The sequence below is a fragment of the Talpa occidentalis genome, unplaced genomic scaffold (assembly GCF_014898055.3).
Source record: "Talpa occidentalis isolate TD23 unplaced genomic scaffold, MPIMG_talOcc4v2.1 talOcc4.18, whole genome shotgun sequence".
Lineage (NCBI taxonomy): Eukaryota > Metazoa > Chordata > Mammalia > Eulipotyphla > Talpidae > Talpa > Talpa occidentalis.
In genome coordinates, this window is record NW_023601851.1 from 10256095 (window position 1) to 10276826 (window position 20732).

The window sequence follows — 20732 nt, forward strand, 5'->3', positions numbered from 1 at the left end:
GCGGGGCAGGGCCGTTGGGGAGACCGTCCCGGCCTTTCCGGGGTGTCCCCGGCGCGGCCGCCCGGCCCTGGCCCGGACTCTAACCCGGGTCTTCCTGGGGCGGGGGGACGGTGTCCCGGAGGCGGGGGCCTGGGGAAGCGCGGGTCCGCCTGTGCGCATGCGCGCTGACTCCTCTGGGCCCCCCGAAAGTCGGGCGGTGAGGGAGGGGAGAGCCAGGCTGCGTTTTCAGGGGGGTGTATTGCGCCCGGGGCCAGATTCACGGACCCATGGTGGGGCGGGTGAGGTCGCGCGGGGTGCCTGGGGAGGCGGCCCCTGTGGGTGCGGGGAGGTCCCGGGAAACTGGGATGGCAGGGGGGGCTCGGGGAGTTACTGGGGCGTTAGAGGCTAGTTGTCTGAATTTCCGGGCGCACTTCGCGTTCCTGCCCCCAGGCGGCGTCCTGCTGGCTGCTGCACTCTGGCCTCCTGCCTGGAGGTGCGCACCCAGGGGTACCAAGTCACTGTGCAGGTGTCCACGGAGAGGAGGGCGGGAAGCGGCGCGGAGACACTGCCGGGGTGTCCTGGCAGAACAGTGCGTTCGGGGCGTGTCTCGTTGGAAATCGTGTCCGCACTCTGACGTGACTCATCAGCTTTGAGACTGTTGTTCTTGGCGTGACTGTTGATGAGGCAGTGGGCAGTGTCACCTTTGTTAAGTTATGGTGAACCGTGAACCCAGGTTCTGACGCTCATGGACTCGAGGGGCCTCTCCTGCCCCTGCTAGAAGTGTCACACGGCCATCACCCGCAGTGACTCTCTGGTGTCTCCAGGCAGCGTGTGGCGGGCTCTGGACAGGAGACTCCAGGACCCCGGGCAGCTGCCTCCGTCCTCTGTGCTGGACCCCATCGCCCCTCCCAGCGCCGCTCCAGAGCCCTCATGCCTCTGTGAGAGCAGCGACAATGGGCCAATCTCTGGTGAGTGCTGTGTTTGCTTCAGCTCCGGATGCATTGACTTTATGCGAGTACGCCAACGGGCAAGTAAATTAGAAACATAGTTTTCTCCAGGGACACATTCCTCACCAGAGAAAGGTGTGGCGTAGATCCAGGCACTTCACATGTCCAGCATGTGTGAAGATGGGGCTCTGCCCTGGTGCTCACGCAGCGCTGAGTCAGAGTCTGTACCTGGGTCGCGGTTGATGACGCTGAAGGTGTGGACTGTGGCTCTTCACCCCGCTGGACAGAAACACTTCCCAGCTCTGTGCTGGTCCGGTGCGGGGTGAGGGAGGAGGGGGAGGATGGGGCCTGAGGACCTGAGTGCAGAATGGGGGTGAAGGAGCCACATGTCTTTTAAAAAGGACAACTGATTTTTTTTCAAGATTTGTTTATTTATTTATACATGCACTGGGTACAGTCAGAAGCGCGGGAGGGTGAGAGAATTCACCAGAGCCAGAGCGGGGAGCAGAGCAGGCAGAAGGACCAAAGTACACTGCTGAGGGGAGCAGCGGGCGGCAGGAGAGGTCTGCGCGCCATGTGGGACCCTCGCTGGCAATCGAACTGGCACTGCAGAGGCTGCGGGCAGCTTCACAACCCAACGCTCAACCCCTTGTGCCCCCCAGGAGGCCCCAACTGAATTTTTAAGGTTTCTGTGCAGTAGCTAAAATCATATACTGTGTCCTGCACAACTCTCGGAGACTTTCATGCAGGCATCAGTCTTGGCATGTGTGCCGTTGAGTCCAGTGGGGGATAATAACACACCTGCCCCTGCCTTACTCTCGGGTGGCCTGCAAACCGAAGGTGCCCAGTAGACTCTTCAGAGTCCTTTTTTCTGGCCGTTGTTTCCACTGCTCCTGCGCATTTCTCCTTGGTGTGGTCTGAATGCATTTCTAGTGACACTACTACACCCTAAGTTGCTCTCCCGTCCAGTTACACTCTCCAAAAGTTCCTGCCATGTTTTAGAACACCATGTGTGACCTTTGGGAAATTTCATTTTTTTTTAATTGTTTTAAAGCTTCTTATACTTTTTTCTTATTCTTTTACTTATTTTCCCTACTCGATCTGTCATTGACATGTGTAGCACTAAAAGCTTTCTGCTGAAATAGTTGCCATTTTTTTCCTACAATCCTAATGTGTCTTGCCCTACCCCTTGTTTCGCCTCCACCAAATCACTCTGGCCCTTCCCCCATCTGCCTCCCTCCCTAACTTCTCCACCCATTTCCCTGTTCCCTCTGGTGGTCATCTTTACCTTGAAATGACCCTGTTCAAGTTTTATTCAAGTATTTTGGCTGTAAATGTTTTTTGGGTATTTATTTTCCACAGATGAGTGAAGCCATCTCAGATGTGTCTTTACTTTTTGGCCTATTTCACTCAATAATAGCACCTCCCGGGGCCTCCCTGGTGGCACAAGGGTTTGAGATGCAACCGATGGGGCTGTCTATAGTCTCTGCAGCACAAGTTCCATCCCCCGGCCAGTCAGGGAGCTACCCACATGGCACAGCAGACCTGACTGGCCTGCTGCGTCCCTCGGCAGTGTATTTTGGTCTCTCTGCCTGTTCTGTACCCTGCTCTGTCTCTGGTGAATCCTCTCACCTTCCTCCCCTGCACCTCTGGCCTGTACCCCAGCTCCTCTATCCATAAATAAATAAATAAATCTTTTTTAAAAAAGAAAAAAAACAATATCACCTCCTTGCCCACACATTTTAATCTCAGTGTGGCCCTTTGCTCCTTCCTCACAGCCCTGCAGTGCTCCCCTGCGTGTGCTACACACTTCCTGCCCTGCCTCTGCCAAAGGGATGTAGATTGGGCCATGACTGGGCAGTTGGAAACACAGCTGCTTTGCTCATGGATGGGATAAATCTTTTTGTGTTTGAGTGTTCCCGTGAGGATAATGTATAGAAGTATTGCAGATGATATGGAATTTCCATTTTTATTTCCTTAAGAAACCTCTGCACCCTCATCCACAGGGTCTTTCCGACTGTCATGGCCACCAGCCGTGGGTGAGAGCTCTCTTTTCTCTGTGCCCTCTCCAGCGTTGTTCATTCCATATTTTTTTTTTTAGTGTTTCACTTTTTTAAATACTATTTTACATATTTTTACATCATTTTCATTTTTGCACAGTGTAATCATTTACATCTTCGTTGTAGTCCCCATAAAATTCTCACCCCTCACCTCCCGTTTTGTATAAATCCATTCGTTTTCATTTGGGCCTTCTCAAGGGGTGACGTGGCATCTAAGTGTGCTTTTAATTTACATTTATCTTGTAATAAGTTAAGGTGAACATTCCTATTGTCTGTAGGATGTCAGAATTCCCTCTCTAGAGGAGAGTGTATATAGTTCCTTTGTCCATTTTTTAATTAAGATTTATTCATTTGTGCATACAAGAACTGGGGTACAGGCGAGAGGTGCAGAGGGTGAGAGGATTCGCCAGAGACAGAGTGGGAGGCAGAACAGGCAGACTTACTGAAACACACTGCTGAGGGGAGCAGTGGGGAGTCAGGAGAGGTCTGCTGTGCCATGCGGGTTGCTCCCTGCCGGCCAGGGATCGAACTTGCGCTGCAGAGGCTGTGGAGAGCTTCATAGGCTGCGTCCCAACCCTTTGTGTCACCAGGGAGGCTCCCTTTTGTCCATTTTTAATTGAGTCATCAGTTGGTTTCTCGCATTGTTTGGGGATGTTATAAATTTTGGAATGAACCCCTTGTCACATGTGTAGCATGCAGATTCTTTTTCTGTTCTATAGACTGCCTTTCAGTTTTTGGGCTCGTTTCTTTTAAGGTATGAAAGCTTTTAGTTTTAATGGTGTCCCACTTGTTGATTTTTGTTTTTGTTTCCCTGGGTGTTGGGGTTGTGTTCCCTAGTGCATTTTGTGGCAGCAGTCCTTAGTGTGTCCCTATATTTTCTGTCAAGTACATCACCAAATATTTAATCCATTTGGAATTTTATAGATTGATTAATTTATCTATATAAGAGCTGGGGTACAGGCCAGACATGTGGTGGGTGAGAGGATTGACCAGAGACAGAGTGGGGAACCAAACAGGCAGATCTGGTGAAATACACTACTAAGGGGAACAGCAAGGAGACAGGAGAGGTCAGGTGTGCCATGTGGGTGAGTTCCCTGACTGGGGATGGAACTCATGCTGCAGGGGCTGTGGATCGCTTCATAGTGCTTTGCCTTAAACCCTTGCTTCACCAGGGAGACTCCATGTTGCTGTATTAAGTCGGTTGGAATTTGTTGAGGATTTTCGCTTCTCTGTTCTTTGGTGGTGTTGGTCTATTTTTCCCTTTTATGCTGGCTTTTTTTGGAGGGTATCAGAGCAATGTTGACCTCATTGTATGTGTTGGTGAGTTTTCCTCCCCTTCAGTGTTTTGGAAGATGCAAATTTCTTTGTGTTTGCTTCTGTCATGGTCTCTCTGATGATTTATTTCCTGTGTCCCTGAATGCTTGAGTATCTTGTGCTTCTGAATGTAGCTAGTCCCTGTGTTCCGATCTGGTCTCCCGTCTTCAGTCTGCACTTCTCCTGAGTGAGTCAGTCAACTGTGTTTTGCCATTTCTGCCAGTTACACTTGCGCGTGGGCCTCCTGCCCAGGCCTAGTACCACAGGCTCGGCTCCCACCTGACTGCGCCTGTAGCCGTCCCGATGGCACCTGCTGCGCATGCAACATGCAAACCTCGTCCTGTGTTGTGCCCTCTCGTGTGGAATTAGATCCTTCTCAGCCCAGGTCTCCCGCCACCAGAAAGGGATTTCTCTGTTCCAGAGTTTAGTCTCACCCAATGTAAGTTACCCTTCAGTATTACCTGATATCTTAATGGTGGCTAACAACAGCACCGCCGTGCATGTGTGCGTGCGTGTGAGTGTGTGTGTTGACTTTCTTTCACATTACAGTTCTCATTCTTGGCCAAACCTGATGGATGCATTTTCTCAGTGATGAGGTTGCTCCCCTTTCTGCCTCTGAATGGGAGGGTGTGGTGACACCTCAGAGTTCAGGGGGAGAAAGTACTCAGGGGTCAGTGGGACACGTTTGAACAAGGGTCATGACACAGACACTCGCTGAGTAAAACCAGGTAGCGCAGATGTTCATCCTTTGACCTTTGGTTGTTGGGAGTTTATGTCAGTGATGCTCAATGTACTTTTTAATAAAGAGCTTCAGGTTTCTGTCATCGAGTCTGGAGTATAGTAGGTGTGTTTGCATTTGTCATACGTATGATTCTTGCTGAAGTTACGGTTAATGTTAGATTTTTTTATTTTGATAGATGTTTATAGAATATTGATAGAATGAATATATTTTGCAACCTAATTTTACCAGCTCTTCTGTCACCTGTGACCATGCAAGTGTTTCATTTTATAAACCTTTGCACTGTGGGGAACAGCAGTGGCTGCTCTTCTGCCCAGCATGACTGTTGCTTCTTTTTCTCCTTTTCCTAGAAAATGTGGCCCTCCATTCATTCATTCATTCATTCATTCATTCATATTTTAAAAGATGAACTTATTTATGCATACAAAAACTGAGGTATGGGCCAGAGGTGTGGAAGGGGGGAGGATACTCCAGAGACAGAGTGGGGAGCAGAACAGGCAAATCTGTTGAAATACACTGCTGAGGGGAGCAGTGGGCGAGTCAGGAGAGGTCTGCCATGCCATGTGGGTAGCTGTCTGGCTGGGGATTGAACTCGTGCTGCTGTGGCTGCGGGACAGCTCCATAGGTAGTGTCTTTACCTTTGAGCCACCAGGAAAGCCCCTGACCCTTTATTTAAATGTAAAATAAAAAGTCTCCTTTCGCTGTTATTGCATGTGGTGTTCTTTGGCTTTTAGTATCTGGCCTTATTATACAGCCATCACAACCATTCCAGATTTTTTCATTTCCCAGTAATAAAATACTGTACTCATTAAACTCTCTCTCCCAACTGCTCTGTCCCTGAGTCCCTGTGTCCACCATTTACTTTCTGTTTTCAAGAGTTTGACAACTCAGACCTGTATGAATGGAGTCTTATTACACCTTGTTTTCTTGGTGAATCTCTTATTTTATTGCATTGTTAACTGTTTTGTCATTTCATAGGTATCATACAGGAGTGCATTCATATTGTAGTGTGTGTCATTGTTTATTTCCATTGTGAGGCTCATTAATAATCTCTTATGTGTATTTTCCAGTCTTATTTATCCATTAATCCATCACCTGGGGCTTGGGTTGATTTTGCTTTGGGCTGTAATGACTGGTGTTGCGGTGACCGTAGGTGAGCAAATGTCTCTGCCCGTCACTGCTGTCCCTGCTATTGGTGAACACCCCGGGGTGGGGGTGGGTCCTCCTGTCATTCTGAGTTCCCTTTTCCCAAGAATCACCTTCCTGTCTTCCCTCCTGGCTGCATCATTTATGTTTGCCCCAACAGTGTGCAAGGGAGCCAGGTCCCAATTTTTGCCAGTACTTGTTCTTTTCTTTCTTTTTAAATCATTGTGATCCCAGCGGACGTGAAATCTCATCTCTTGTACTTCTGATTCATTTTTCCTTCGTGACTGATCGTATTGAGAACGTTCATGTGTTAGGACCCGCTTGGGTATGTGATTTGCAGAGCTGTGTATTCCAGTCCTTTACTCATGGCTGCACATTTCCATTTTGAACAGGGTCGAAAGTGCGAGGGGATTGTATTGTCCCATTTCATCATACGGTCCTTTTATGGCATCCTGAGCCTACTCCTGCTGGGAGGTCCCCGTGAGTTTCTGTGCGCAGACATGAGCCATCCACCTTCTCTTTGCTGTTGTTTTATTTCTCGTATTAGTGTTTTAATCAATGAGCCTGTAAATAAATGCATTTTTGTTTTCCTAGAACTGGGATGTGCCGGGTTATCTTGCAAGAGTTGCTGTCAGTGCAGCAGGCTCATCGTGTTCTGGATGCTGTTTTGTCTTTGCATTGGTTTAATTCATTGTTTAAGCCTCCGGGTTTCTTTATTCCAGCTCAGTCTCTGCCCTTGGTTCCGCTATATGTATCGCTTACTGTTTTGTCATTTCACTGGCAGCGTACAGGAGCTCCTGTGTGTGTGAACACGGGTGTGTGTTATAGTCTGCTCACTGGGTTTTCCTTTCCAGAGTCGCTTTACTGTGGCTTTCATTAGTTTTCCAAGAATGAATTATAACTAGTTATGACCATTTTTATGTATGTTGTCTTTTTGTTGTTGTTGTTACGTAGCGTCACCCAAACCCATTGTGAATAGGGGACACTGAGCGTCTTTGTTAGTCCTACTCTCACTGGGAATGTTGATGTCGCTTGTGGCTGTCAAGGACTTGTTTTGTGTTGAGGAAAAATCCTCTGAATCCATTTTTAGCTAACACAAATGGAAATTTATTTTAATGGGTTCCTATTCTATATGTATGTGGAGGTGCACAGGATTTACTACATAGCAAAGGAAATTATGGAATAAATTTACGGATTTCTTAAGATATTTGTTTTCTTATACCGTGTATCTTATTTTTCAAAACTCTTTCATTGCTATTATCTATTTTTTTCTTTCTCCAAAAGAAATATTTGTCTCTTAGTTGTTTTTCCTCTTCTTTCAATACCTTTTGTTCTGGTCACCGTGTTCTCCCCTACGGTGATGAAAACTATCAATAATATCCTGGAGATTCCCAAATTCTTTCTTTTCTTTAATATTTATTTTATGTATGCATATAAACGCTCGGGTGTAGGCCACAGGTGCAGGGGGTGAGAGGATTCACCAGAGACAGAGTGGGGAACAGAACAGGCAGACTGACTGAAATACACTGCTGAGGGGAGCAGCGGGGAGACAGGAGAGGTCTGCTGTGCCTTGTGGATAGCTCCCTGGTTGGGGATTGAATTCTTGCTGCAGCAGCTGCCGATAGCTTCATAGTGCTGAGACTTAAACTCTTGTGCCACCAGGGAGGACCTGATTCCCAAATTTCTGTTTTCACCTTAGACTTCCTGATCTATCAGACACATGTCCAGTTGCGTGTGGAATTCCAGTGTCTACCAGCCCGTCATGCAGACAGCATATTAGGAAAACATTCCTCATACCTCAGCCACCAAGTTATTACCAAGTTCTCCTCCTTTGTCCTTCCATTTTAGAAGTGATGACCTGATCTGTCTTCTTCTGACTCTGTCAGCTGAACATCTTTTCTTAAAATTTTATTTTATATATATTTTACATCATTTTTTATTTCTGCACAAGTTGTGCATTTTTCATCTTGGTTATAGTCCCCATACATCCCACCCCCCTTATTTTAACCCTAATCTCTCCACCCCCCAATAGTGCATCTCTGGTTTATACTTGCTTGTAGTTGAACATCTCTTACCTTTGCTTTTTCCCACCTCATTGCTTGAACATCCTGGTTTTGGGTTCAGTTTTTGTTTACTGTGAGTTGGAGATAGCAGGCTTTGAGGTCACGGGAGTAAAATATTGGCACAAAGTTGCACATGTTTTTAATTTGTTATGAAGCTCCTTTAGCACATGATTCCGGGTGTGAGTCTGTTACACCTGCCAGTCAGGCTATCAGCTCCTCAAGGAGCCTATTTTATTCATCCTTTTATTCTTAGAATCATAGACACTTCCAAATATATAAGGTAAGCTATAGTTCTACTTGTAGGACCAAAGGGGTGAATGTAGAGGCGAGGCTCTTTCAACTGCAAATTCTATACAGGACTGAAGACCCACAAAATAAGACGTGTTTGCACTTGCTCTGTCTGACCCAGGCTGCCGGCCCTGAGATGAGTAATGTTCCCTCAGAAGGGACAGTGTCATTTGAAGATGTGGCTGTGAACTTCACGTGGCAGGAGTGGCAGTACCTGAGTGAAGATCAGAGGAACCTGTACCGGGATGTGATGCTGGAGACCTGCAATCACCTGGTGTCCTTAGGTGAGGAAGCTCCAGTGTAACACTCTAGTGCAATGCTGTCTTCTGCACTGACAAGTGTGCACTTGCTTATGAAACTGAGTGTTAGTGAGGTTGAACATGGCAGGCAGTGTACATTGTGGGTGTTTCGGTTTTCATTTGGAAAGATTCAGATTGGCCTCTTTTGCACAGCTCTTCACACTGCATTTGTTAGTTTTCAAAGACTGAAGTTGAACTTGATCGAAGACCAACACTGTTTCTCATCACAGGGCACTGTGTTACCGATCCTGAGGAGAGCATCAGGTCGGAGCAGGGATTACAGCCGTGGACTGTGGACGATCCCCCAAACCAGGACCTGTCAGGTCAGTCAGTGCTTGCCAGGCCGGGGGGCTGAGAGGAGGCTGGGAGTGTGGCCAGTGATATTGGCCACACTGAGGTGCTTTTTCAGTGTCCAATCTTGGAGAGTGTGTCTGCATATATCAAACTGATTCTTTATTCAGTTTCCAAATACTACTCTCTTGTGAATTACGTCCTGCTCTTTTAAAAATGGCCGTCTATGTTCTTAAACAGTATGAAGTCCCTGATACATGGGGATGATTCTGCAGTAATCACATATCTCTATTCTCTCTCTTAGTGTATTCTCATAAACTGTTTTCTTTAGGTTCCTGTTGAGGAATTTTTTTTTATTCTTTCTGTATGTTTATGGGGAGGTCACACACGACATAAAAACAGGAGCTGCTATGAACAAAGCAGAAACACAGGTTCCAGCGAGTGCGTTGAGAACACCAGGGTGTTGCTCTCAGAATGATGTGGGAAAAGACTTTAACACTGATAGCCACAGGCTGGATGCAGAACTTTTTTCCTATCAGCAGGAACGTGGGACACAATGATGAGGCGGAGTTTGCTGCATGTATTAGGATTCTGAGCCTTATGTATTTAAATAAGAACTGACAGGTCTCTGCCGTGGAGGGATGTGCATGCCTCTGAGAACCTCTGCAGGTGACCGTGGCCAGGGCCGGGATCGAAAGAAAAACTAAGGAAATGGAGAAGCAGAGTCCTTGTGTCTCAGCAGGCCTCTTGCTTAAAGTGCCTGGGCAATGACTGGGTCACTCAGTCCACAGGTTTCCAGGAAAGCCATGGCCTCTGCAGGGCTTGGTTATTCAGAAAGTACCTGCAAGAGCTGCACAGGGTCAGTCTAAGAAAGAAGGTGTGTAGGATCTATTTTGGATGAAATGCTTCTGGTTGAAATTGACAAATCTAGTTAAAGGACTATTTTCACCAAATATTTATGATTTACAAAGCAATTATTAAATTAGTTTTACTGCTTTGTTATCCTGGTTTGGCATTAGAAAATTTGTTAATTGGGGCCTCCCTGGAGGCCTAGGGATTAAGTCTCTTAGCTCTCACTATTATGGCCTCAGTTTGATCCACAGTGAAGTAGCTCACCCACTTTGTCACAGTAGACCTCCCCTGTCTCACCCGCTGCTCCTCTCAGCAGTGTATTTGAGTCAGTCCACCTGTTCTGTTCAAAACACTGTCTCCACGCTCCCCTACAGCACCCCCACTCCTGCACTTCTGGCCTACACCCCAGATCTTCTATGCTAAAATAAAAAATACCAAAAAATCTAGTCTCCCCATAATTTGCTATGGGCAAAAAGCATGAATCAGAAAATCAATACCTGTAAATTGTGTTGTAATACAGGAGCTTTTGTGCCACTTAGTAGTATTCACTCAAAATGCTTAGAGACATGGCCATTTTTATCTCACTTTAGATGTCCATACTGTGGATCACCTGACTCAGGACAGCCCTGCAAATCAGGGCAGACATGTGTGGCAAGTTCTTACCACCAGCAGCAAAATAGCATTCAACGAGAGAACTGACTTAATGGAAAAAAGCAATTTGCACTCAATTCATTGTTTGAACCATAGTATCAAAAATGAAAACAATTCAGCGATGATGCCTGTGAACTTTACTATACATAGGACCATGATGATCCCTGGTGAGCCTCATGAAGGGTATGCTGGAGAGTACAAGGAGGTCTTTAGTAGAATGAGGGAACCCATCAAGTATCCTGAGCACCTTAGTCACCAGGTGATTCAGAACTTTCAACAGCCTTTTGAATTTCGTGAACAAGGAAAAGTTGTGAGTGAAGAAACAATATTTACACCTAAAGGAGCCCTTCCAGAAGGGGCTGCCCATAAATGCAATGAGTGCAGGGACACCCGTGATGAGGTACCTTTCGTTGCCCGAGACAGAACCCAAGGAGGACAGACTCCCTGCAGTTGTAATGAAAAGGGGAGAGCTGCGGAGATGACTCCAGTGCATTTGAATCTTCCTAGGTATGTTGAACACGAGCAGCAGGAATGTTGTGAAAGTGGGGCCAGTCTCAGCAACATATTTCACACCTATCCGCGTGAGAGTACCCAGTTAGGAAAGAATAATTTGGGATATAAGAGATATGGTGAAGTGGCCTCTAAAACCTCTGTTCTGACTGAACATCAGAAAACACAAGCAGACGATCAACCTGATGAGTGTGGGGGCACCACTGAGATTTCCTTACAGAGGGGATACCAGAGAAATCTCACTGCAGTGAAGTTGTTTGGCTCTAACGATTATGTGAAAACTTACTCATGGAAGACTGCCCTCACTTTACATCCACAATCTCAAACGGGAGTGAAGCGCTACCCATGTCAGGTATGTAAGAAAACTTTCAGGTGGAAATCTGCTTTTAGTGTCCATCAGAGAACTCATATAAGGGAGAAACCCTATGAATGTGAGGCATGCAGGAAAGTGTTCTCCTGTAAGTCAGTTCTTGTTCTACATGAGAGGACTCACACTGGAGAGAAATGCTATGAATGTGAAGGGTGTGGGAAAGCTTTTTCTAGTAAGGCACACCTTATCAGACATCAGAGAATTCACACTGGAGAGAAACCCTATGAATGTGAAGGGTGTGGTAAAGCTTTTTCCAGTAAGTCTTACCTCAGTGAGCATCAGAGAATTCACACTGGAGAGATGCCTTATGAATATGAAGAGTGTGGGAAAGCTTTTTCCCGTAAGTCTTACCTCAGGGAGCATCAGAGAATTCACACTGGAGAGAAGCCTTATGAATGTCAAGAGTGTGGTAAGACTTTCCACTGGAAATCATCCCTCAGTAACCATCAGATAAGTCACACTGGAGAGAAGCCATATGAATGTCAAGAGTGTAGGAAGACTTTCTCCTGGAGATCATCCCTCAGTCACACACCCAGAGAGGTCACACTGGTAAGAAAACCCTATGAATGTCAAGAGTGTGGTGGGAAAATTCAAAGTCACACACCTCAAGACCTAGATCATCAGAGAGAGGTCACACTGGAGAGAAACCCTATGATTGTGAAGGGTGTGGGAAAGCTTTTTCCCGTAAGTCAAACCTCATTAGACATAAGAGAAGTCACACTGGAGAGAAACCCTATGATTGTGAAGGGTGTGGGAAAGCTTTTTCCCGTAAGTCAAACCTCATTAGACATCAGAGAAGTCACACTGGAGAGAAACCCTGAGTGTCAAGAGTGTGGAAAGACTTTCTGCCAGAAAACATCCCTCAGTAAACATCAGAGAAGTCACACTAGAGAGAAGCATTATGAGTGTCAAGAGTGTGGGAAAATTTTTTTCCAGTAAGCATGCTCTCACTGGACATCAGAGATGTCACTGGACAAAATCCCTATGATTGTGAAGAATGTGGGAAAACTTTTCAGGAAGTCAGCCCTCACTAGGCATGACAAACTCCACACTGGAGGGAAATGCTAAGAATGTCAAGAGTGGGCAGGCAGGCCTCCCCCGGTGGGTGCAGATGTTTGAGCGCAGCACTATGAAGCTGTTCGCGGCCTTTGCGGTGGGAGTTTGATTCCCTGGCCGGCCAGGAACAACCCCATGGTGCGGCAGACCTCTCCTGTCTGGGCCGCTGCGTGTATTTCAGCAGTGTATTTCGGTCAGTCTGCCTGTTCTGTTCCCTGCTCTGTCTCTGGTGCATCCTCTCACCCTCCCACACATCTGGCCTGTACCCTGATTGTTGTATGCTTGAATAAATAAAAATCTTTAAAAAAATATTCAAACTTAGGAGCTCAAACCACATCATTCAGTTGAGAGCAATGGGAACTCACATATAGTTTCACTCCTAATTGCGTGGAGTTACCTGGTTCACTCTTCTCCCAAGTTCATGCAGTGATGATGTCGCTGTTCCTGTGCTGTTGCTTCTAGTATCCTCTTAAGTTCCTGAGTGATGCTATGCCTGTCCACAGCAGCTGTCTGTCTACATGGCACACTGCATGTTGTGTGGGTAAGTGATCTCTCTGGGTTTTCTAACTTAGTCGTCACGTTCTGTCCAGTACTCTAAGTCTCTGTGGTGCCCCCCGATGCTGGAATTGCTCACCACCAAAATGTCCTCCTCTAGAAGGAAATGTTGAAATGTGTGCTCTCGGCTATAGGTTGAGGTCTGCAGCTGTCCTTTACCTACCTTTCATGATGAAAGTTTCTCAGGGCCTCCCTGGTGGCCTTGGGGTTAAGTTTCAGCGCTATTGCCTGCTCTGGCCAGGGTTTCAGCCTTTGCTAGGGAGCCGTCCCACATATGCTAGAGGCCGCAGCAGGTCTCTCCTGTGTCACCCGCTGCTCCCGTTAGCCAGGTATTTCAGTGGTTCTGCCTGTTTGTCGCCACACTCAGTATCTAGTGAATCCTCTCACCCCGAACCTCTGGCCTACTCCCCAGTTCTACAAAATGAGGGAATTTTTTTGGAAGATTACTTCTGCATACAAGAACTGGGGTGCAAGCCAGAGTTATGAGGGGGTGAGAGGATTCTCCACAGAGAGAGTGGGGAGCACAACAGGTGGATCTACCGAAATCCACTGCTGAGGGTTCAGTGGGGAGACAGGAGAGGTCTACTGTGCCATGTGGGTCACCTCCCTGGCCAGGGATCGAATTTGTTCTGCAGTACTGAGAGCAGCTTCATAGTGCTGAGACTTTCACCCCTGCGCCACCAGAGGCTCCTATATTATTTTTAAAGGAAAGGATTCTTGCCTTTTATTTTTTTTTTTATTAAATTGTTGTTCATCTTTGTGCAATATTGAATCGCTCCCCTTCTTTATAATTCTTGCAAATGTCCTGTCCGCACCACCCCTGTGACCCGTCACCCCAGGCCCTGGTGCTCCTCCTTCCCTCCTGGCCCCTCTTCTGCCCTGTCCCCTGCTGGCGTCTCAGCTCTGTCATCTGCCTGCTAGATTTGTCTTTTTCCCCTGACCCTTTCTTCGTCTCCCTGTATTCCTCCTGGAGGTGATGATGTAATCCAGGTCTTTTTCCTTCTCTCTTTGTTCTGAACATAATCCCTTCCGACATTGCTGGCCGTGCTCTGAATGTGGTCTTTGTCTGAGTCAGTTCATACCTTGGGGTGAGTAGTTGGCGTGGAAGGTCGTGGCCGAGGAAGTCCTTGATGTCACTCTCTCTACCCCTTTCCCCCAGCGGCCCCGGGCACCTCCTGGTGTATTTCTTTGGCGCTGTGGTGATGCCGAGCAGAGAGTTTGAGCAGCAGGCCCGGAGTCTGAGGCCTCGGTGTGCTCTTCTTCTTTTCTTCTCTTTTGTGTGAAAGTAGTTCCAAGTGGAGCCCAGAGTTCCAGAAGAGCCAGACATTTACTCATAGGAGTAAGGACAAGAAAGCTCCCTGAGCAGAACGGTCCCGAGGGGTGGCCGCTGGGGTCGAGCAGCAGGGGCTCCCATGGCTGTGGCGGGCAGGGAGTGGGGGCTGGTCGTGAGGGTCTCAGCCGCGTGTCTCTTGCTGAGGGGCTTGGCCTAAGGGCTCTCCTGAGGTGCCAAAGCCCGCTGAGTTTGCCCCTGTTACTCACCTGCATGTCCACACCTAGCCTCGTTCTGTGGATTTGCAGTCGTGCCCTGTGTCGGCTCCGTGGCATCCTCTCCGCAGGGCTGGGCTCGAGGCCCGCCCGTCGGGGATTGTTTCTCTGATCATGGATTTGGGACTTGGGCGCCTGCTCCTCCCTGCCCGCACCCTCTACGCAGCTTCCTCCGTCAGGAACATCTCTACAGCCAGAGCCCCCATCCTGTGTTTCCAAGTCAGTGACTGACGGGTTGTCTGTCCCCTGAGAGCATCCTCCCTGATTCAGGGGGAGGTACATTGGTCCCTTTAAACTCCACCTGGCATGTCGGGGCCACGGGCCATATTCCTCAACACGCCATGGGAGGTCGCTGAGGTTTTCATCCCTAGGCTGCAGGCCGCTTTCCATGATGCTGCAGGCTCCTAGGTGTCCTCGAGCGCCCATTAAAGATGACATCGGGCCCCTCAGCCTTCACCTCAGACCTGGTCCAAAGAGGCCTTCAGGGTTTTATAAGACAGCGCTCCTCTGCTAGTGCCATGTTTCCTGGAAGTGTTTGTTGCTGTGACGTTACCCATGTGGGCTGTTGCAGCAAGGGTCACTCTCTGCTCTGAAGGTGAGGGGTTCAGGTGACTTGTGTCACATCCCCCTGCAGGTGTGTTGGGGCGTCCAGGGGTGTGGCGGGTGAGGCTTCTGTGGATGGGTGGGTGGCCCAGGTGGGTGGTGATGCTGTCGGCGGAGGCCCAGGAATGGCCTCCACCATGCTCCGTGGGGACCTTGCCCAGCTCAGCCACATCCCGGGGTCAGGACGTGCAGGATCAGCACAGCCCAGAGACACTGTCCACGCTCCAGCGGTGAGGACACTACAGGAACCCTGAGCTCCAGGGGTAGGGAATGGACCGGGGCGGGGGAGGACTCCCCAGAGATGAGTGGGGAGCAGAACAGGCAGATCCACTGAAATCCACTGCTGAGGGGAGCCGCGGGGAGACAGGAGAGGTGCTGCGCCCTGTGGGTCAGCTCCCTGGCTGGGGATGGAGTTCTTGCTGCAGTGGCTGTGGACAGCTGCACGGTCTGAGACTTACGGAGCAGGGAGGCTATGGGTCCATTCTTGTGTGGGGCGCTTATCCTTCGGGTATGGGGACAAGAGGTGTGTGCTATGTGCAGGTTTGTGCCATCTCCCTTGGTCGCCCCCACCCCTAAGTTCATCCCCTGGATGAAAGGGAGTGTACCCATAAGACCGAGGTGGATGGCTGGTCTTGAGCTGCGAGGTTCTCTTTCTCTGGAGAAGCAGAACTGCTTGGGAAGAACATGTTCATCTTGGTAATGTAGCCAGGCTAGAAGACAGAGAATCGTTTGACTTTGTTAACAGTTAAGCAATGAGCAGAAAGAATGCAGGTCTATTTTGGGGATGTATGTGAGCCTTCGGGGACACCCTGGTTTCAGAAATGAGAGTTACACGACAGAGTGAGTGTATGTAATGCCACCAAACTCTGCATTGAAAAACATATGCCTTCCTAAGTACAAATAATGAACTAGAAGAGGAAATTAACAAAGCCATGCCACCTACAATTGCACACTCAAAAAATTAACTGGGAATAAACTTAACAGAGGAGGTAAAAGACTTTTACAAGGAAAACTATCAAACATTGTGGAAAAAATAATAGAAAGCATAGAGAAATGGAAAGAGAGACCCAGCTCATGGGTTGGAAGAATCAACATTGTCCAAATGGCCATCCAACCCAGAGCCCCTTCTAGATTCACTGCAACCCCAATAAATATCCCGATGGCATTCTTCAAAGGAACAGAACAAAGATTTCTGAGGTTCATATGGAAACACAAAAGACCCCAAATAACCAAAGCTTTCCTGATTAAAAGTGGGGGGAAATGAATGAGTCACACTTCTGACCTCAAACTAAAGGTAAGGGGCCTCCCTGGTGGCCCAGGGGTTAAACACAGTGCTCTCAAACTACTGCCAGCCACTGTGCACAAGTTGGATCCCCAGCCGGCCAGGAAGCTGACTGACATCTGCCTCAGACCTCTCCTGACTGGCCTGCTGTGCCCCTCAGCAGTGTATTTTGTCAGACGGCCTGTTCTGTTCCCTGCTCTGTCTCTGGTGAATCCTCTCAACCCCGACATCCACGGCCTGTACCCCAGCTCTTGTGTGCATAAATAAATAAATCTTAAGTATTCGTTAAACGAGTATTTTGGAAAGCCAAATAATTGAGCTAGAGTTACCTTATCAAATCCTTAGTTATAAATTAATCTGACTTGTGATATTTTGAAGAATACTAATAATATGTATAAATTCATGAAACAAATCTGTAAAAACTTGGATGTGTGCCAGATTATGTGGAACATTCTGAGAGACAGAAAATACATCCCAAGAGCAGGCCAGGATGAGCTGCTCACCTTCTCACAAGCAGGGATGAGCATCAAGCAGTCTCGGGCGGGGAGAGGCCGCGTTGTTTCCAGCTCGTGTCCTGAGACTTTCCTGGGCTGGGCTGCGATGACCCACATGTCGGCCAAGGTGAGGTGAAGTGTGGACTCTCTCTCCGTCCTGAGGAAAGAGTGATCGGGGCTGTCCTCCTGTGGAGAGCTGGGGTGGAGGACGTGGACGCCGCTTGGGGCGCCGTCTCGCTGTGCCTCTGCGCACCCTGCTCCTTGGCCTTTCAGGGTGAGGTGAGGAAACAGTGTGAAGGACACGTGAAGTCTGTGAAAAGGCACCAGCGCTCGCCGCGGTCACTGCTGAGTAGCCCGGGAACGTTTTCCCTCTGCAGCGAGCCCTGTGCTGGCTCTGACTGCTCCCGGCCCTCCAGGGAAGCCCTCGGGGAAGCCGGAGCCGCCGCCTCCAGGGGCCTGAGTCCCTAACTGGGGGGGGGAGTTGGGGGGTGTTCCTGGGGAGGAGTGGATTCGGGCTTCAGAGGCGATGTGGCCCAGAACCTGTGGTGCAGGGAATGGCCCATGGTGGGTGGAGTCCTCCATGGGGCACAAATGTCCTCAAGGCGCTCACTGGGGATTCTCTCCACAGCGACCGGCAAGGCCCGCGGAGGAAATGGGGTGACGAGAAGCCACTGGCGGCGGTGGGCGGGGGGACCTGCACCAGCCCGGGCAGAGGCGGCCCTGGCACCAATACCCATGGGGGCTCGCGCCTTCGTGGCTCGCTCTGCGGGGGGAGGGACCGTCCCGGGTCCCCTGCGGGACCGTCGCCCCCGCCCGCGCTCCCGAGTGACCCACGTGTCCTCCCCGCCCGCGACGGTCTCAGCGCCTCCGGAGAGTCAGCCCGGCCAAGGCACGTCCTCCCTGCGTGCCGGGGTCCGAGCTGGCGGCGCCTCCTCCAGGTTCTCAATCCTCCCTCGACTCTCCCGGGGCGCTGCTCCTCCAGCCCCACTGGACACAGGGTGTCCCCAGGGGTCGGGCGGGCAGCTGTCCTCAGAGTGTGGAGAGACGTGTGCGTGTGGGGGTTGTTCTGTGTCTGTCACTCACCTCCATCGTCTTCTGGAGGGTGTGACGTTGAAATTGGGAATTTAAAGTCCTATTGTTGGGGGGGGGACCGCAAAGCCCCCAGAATATCAGCTCTAGAAAGGGTCTGCCATCTGCTGCATCAAGAAAAAGCTTAAAAGGGGGCCTCCCCAGTGGCACAGCGGTTGAGCGCTGGGTTGTGAAGCTGCCCGCAGCCTCTGCAGCGCCTGTTCGATCCCGGCTGCTCCCCGGCCACCGGTGAGGGTCCCACATGGCGCGCAGACCTCTCCTGCCGCCCGCTGCTCCCCTCAGCAGTGTACTTCAGTCCTGCCTGTTCTGCTCCCCGCTATGGCTCTGGTGAATTCTCTCACCCTCCCGCGCTTCTCACTGTACCCAGTGCTTGTATAAATAAATAAATAAATCTTAAAAAAAAAGGAATGAAATTCTGAGACCTGGATGGATTTTGAAAGTCTTATGCTAAGTCAAAGAATTAAGACACAGAACATAACTTCTTATAAGATTCCATTAATTCCAAAAACCCGATGAGGGATATCTACAGAGAGACAGAGTAGATTGGATTTTGCCAAGCCCAAGGGTTGGTGCAAAAGGGAAGTATCTGTGTATCTGCTAATGGTCTAGAGTTAATTTGGGGGTGATGAAAACTTTCCAAATTTTATTTTGGTGATGTTTGCACAACAGTGAAGTTATCATTTATTTCTATGTTTTAACAGGTAACTTTTATGGTATTTGTATTATATCTTTAAAAACTCTTAAGAAAAATAATGACTATCACCATTAGGTTATGCTAAAACAGCAGTACTATGTAGTGATTTTAAACTTCAAATGAACAAAATTGCTGTAATGTCTGAATGTTTATATGCTGTTGCTCATTTTGTTCTTCACTTAGGAAACATCCTTCAGGCTACATCATAAAATTTACTAAGAAGCACCCTTTGATAGCTATTATTTCTGTTGCTGAAGTGTCAGGGAATGGAGAGACAGAAGAAGATTTTTTGTTTTGTTTTGTTTTGTTTTGTTTTGCTAGACCAAAGTCACACTGTGTGTGACCATTGTGCACCTCCACGTTTGCTATCTGGAGTGAACCCACCACCACTGTCTTTCTTCAGGCCACTCTATTTTCAGCTCCCCTGGGTGGGCTTGCTTGCGTCATGACACAGAATCCTCTTGTGATGGCTGCCTGGAACGGCTGCCTTTCTTGGCAATGAGACACCATGACATATTTGCAATCAGTGACCAAGGGGCTTAGACTTCAGCATGTCTGTTCATGACATGTTTCACTTGTTCAACACCTTTCTATTGTTCCTCGTGGGTTTGTTTGTATTTCTTTTATTTGCCTATCAGATACTATTTTTGTTTGTGTTAACATTAGTGCAAATTTCAGTTCCATCACAAGTATTCCAGTTTGCAGTGAGTTCTCTGTTGTCTGAATTCTTTTCTTTTAAAGATGTATTTGTTTATGTATACAAGAGCTGGGGTACAGGCCAGAGACACGGGTGGGGGGGACAGAAGAGGCAGATCGACTGAAATACACTGCTGAGACAGGAGAGCACCATGTGAGTTCGGGCGAGACAGGAGAGGTCTGCTGCACCATGTGAGTTGCTCCCTGGCTGTCTGGGGATCGAACTCGTGCTGCACAGACAGTGGACAGCTTCATAGTGTGGTGTTAAACCCCTTGCACCGCCAGGGAGGCCCTATTCTCTGAATTCTTATCATGTGCATTAAGTGTTTCACTTCTGTCACAGACCACAAACTACCTAGCACGTGTTAGCTTTGTTGAGCATATACTATGTGCTAAAAACTGCACTAAAAGCTTCCTGTTTTTTCAGCGTATTTAACCATGCAATTTAATCTTGTTTACTTTATTAATAGGCACAACCATTCAGTGAACTTTCATTCTTTTCTGATTGAGTATTTATCTAAATGTCACACAAATTCTATTACAGAAAAGATAGGGCTTGATAAATACTGGTGAATTACTTATTATTTTCTCGTTTCTGTTTTTTTGTCTTTAATTAAGCTACTGAAGAAAACTTACTAAATGTGGTAAAAATATGCTTTGTTCACTCACTGTCACGCCACATCTCAGTAAATTTCAATTATTTATTTTGTAGTTTTTAAATTAATAGACTTTATTTTATGAGTTAATATTTGGAGAAAAATTGAGTGGAAATCTCATAGTTCCCATACATCTCCTCAACCTCCCCAAAAAAGTGTTCCTTCTTATTAATATCTTGCATTGCTGTGGTTCAACTGTTACAATTGATGAGCTATTATTGATACATTATCTTTAAGGTCCATATTTTACATTAGGTTTTACTCTTTCTGTTGTTTATTTTATATCATTTGATAAAGGAATAGCTTACACCAAAATAACTTACACACACATATATGTTTTCAAGGCACAAGTATATGTATATATGTATGTGATAACTTATTTTTTTTTGACCACTGAGCTATATAGCTCATTGTCTGAATATACTACAGCTTATCAGTTCATCTGTTAAAGACTATCTTGGCTGCTTCCAAGTTTTAGAAATTATGAATAGAGCCTGTACAAACATTTCTATGCAGGTTTTTTCTGTAGGACTACTTTTAAAAATTTATTGAA

The 20732-nt window shown here is 47.9% G+C and overlaps 2 protein-coding genes across 9 annotated transcripts in view; both read left to right on the forward strand.

Moving 5' to 3' along the window:
- Positions 1-519: 519 nt before the first annotated feature.
- LOC119250698 (zinc finger protein 39-like) overlaps positions 520-20732 on the forward strand; it is a 42344-nt gene continuing 22131 nt past the window's right edge. For 3 of the 8 annotated variants that reach the window (XM_054697675.1, XM_054697676.1, XM_054697677.1), the window contains exons 1-3: positions 8154-8820; positions 9066-9158; positions 10569-11491. In XM_054697675.1, the coding sequence (XP_054553650.1) occupies positions 8673-8820; positions 9066-9158; positions 10569-11491 (1164 nt within the window). In that variant the 5' untranslated portion in view covers positions 8154-8672. Of the gene's footprint in view, positions 948-8149; positions 8821-9065; positions 9159-10568; positions 11492-20732 lie in introns of those variants that run through there. The other 5 variants (XM_054697674.1, XM_054697679.1, XM_054697678.1 and 2 more) reach the window with 5 other exon arrangements.
- The window catches only part of LOC119250859 (zinc finger protein 883-like), a 106434-nt gene continuing 97750 nt past the window's right edge, over positions 12049-20732 (forward strand). The window contains 1 exon segment of the mRNA XM_054697680.1: positions 12049-12058. The gene's annotated coding sequence lies outside the window, so the exon portion shown is untranslated.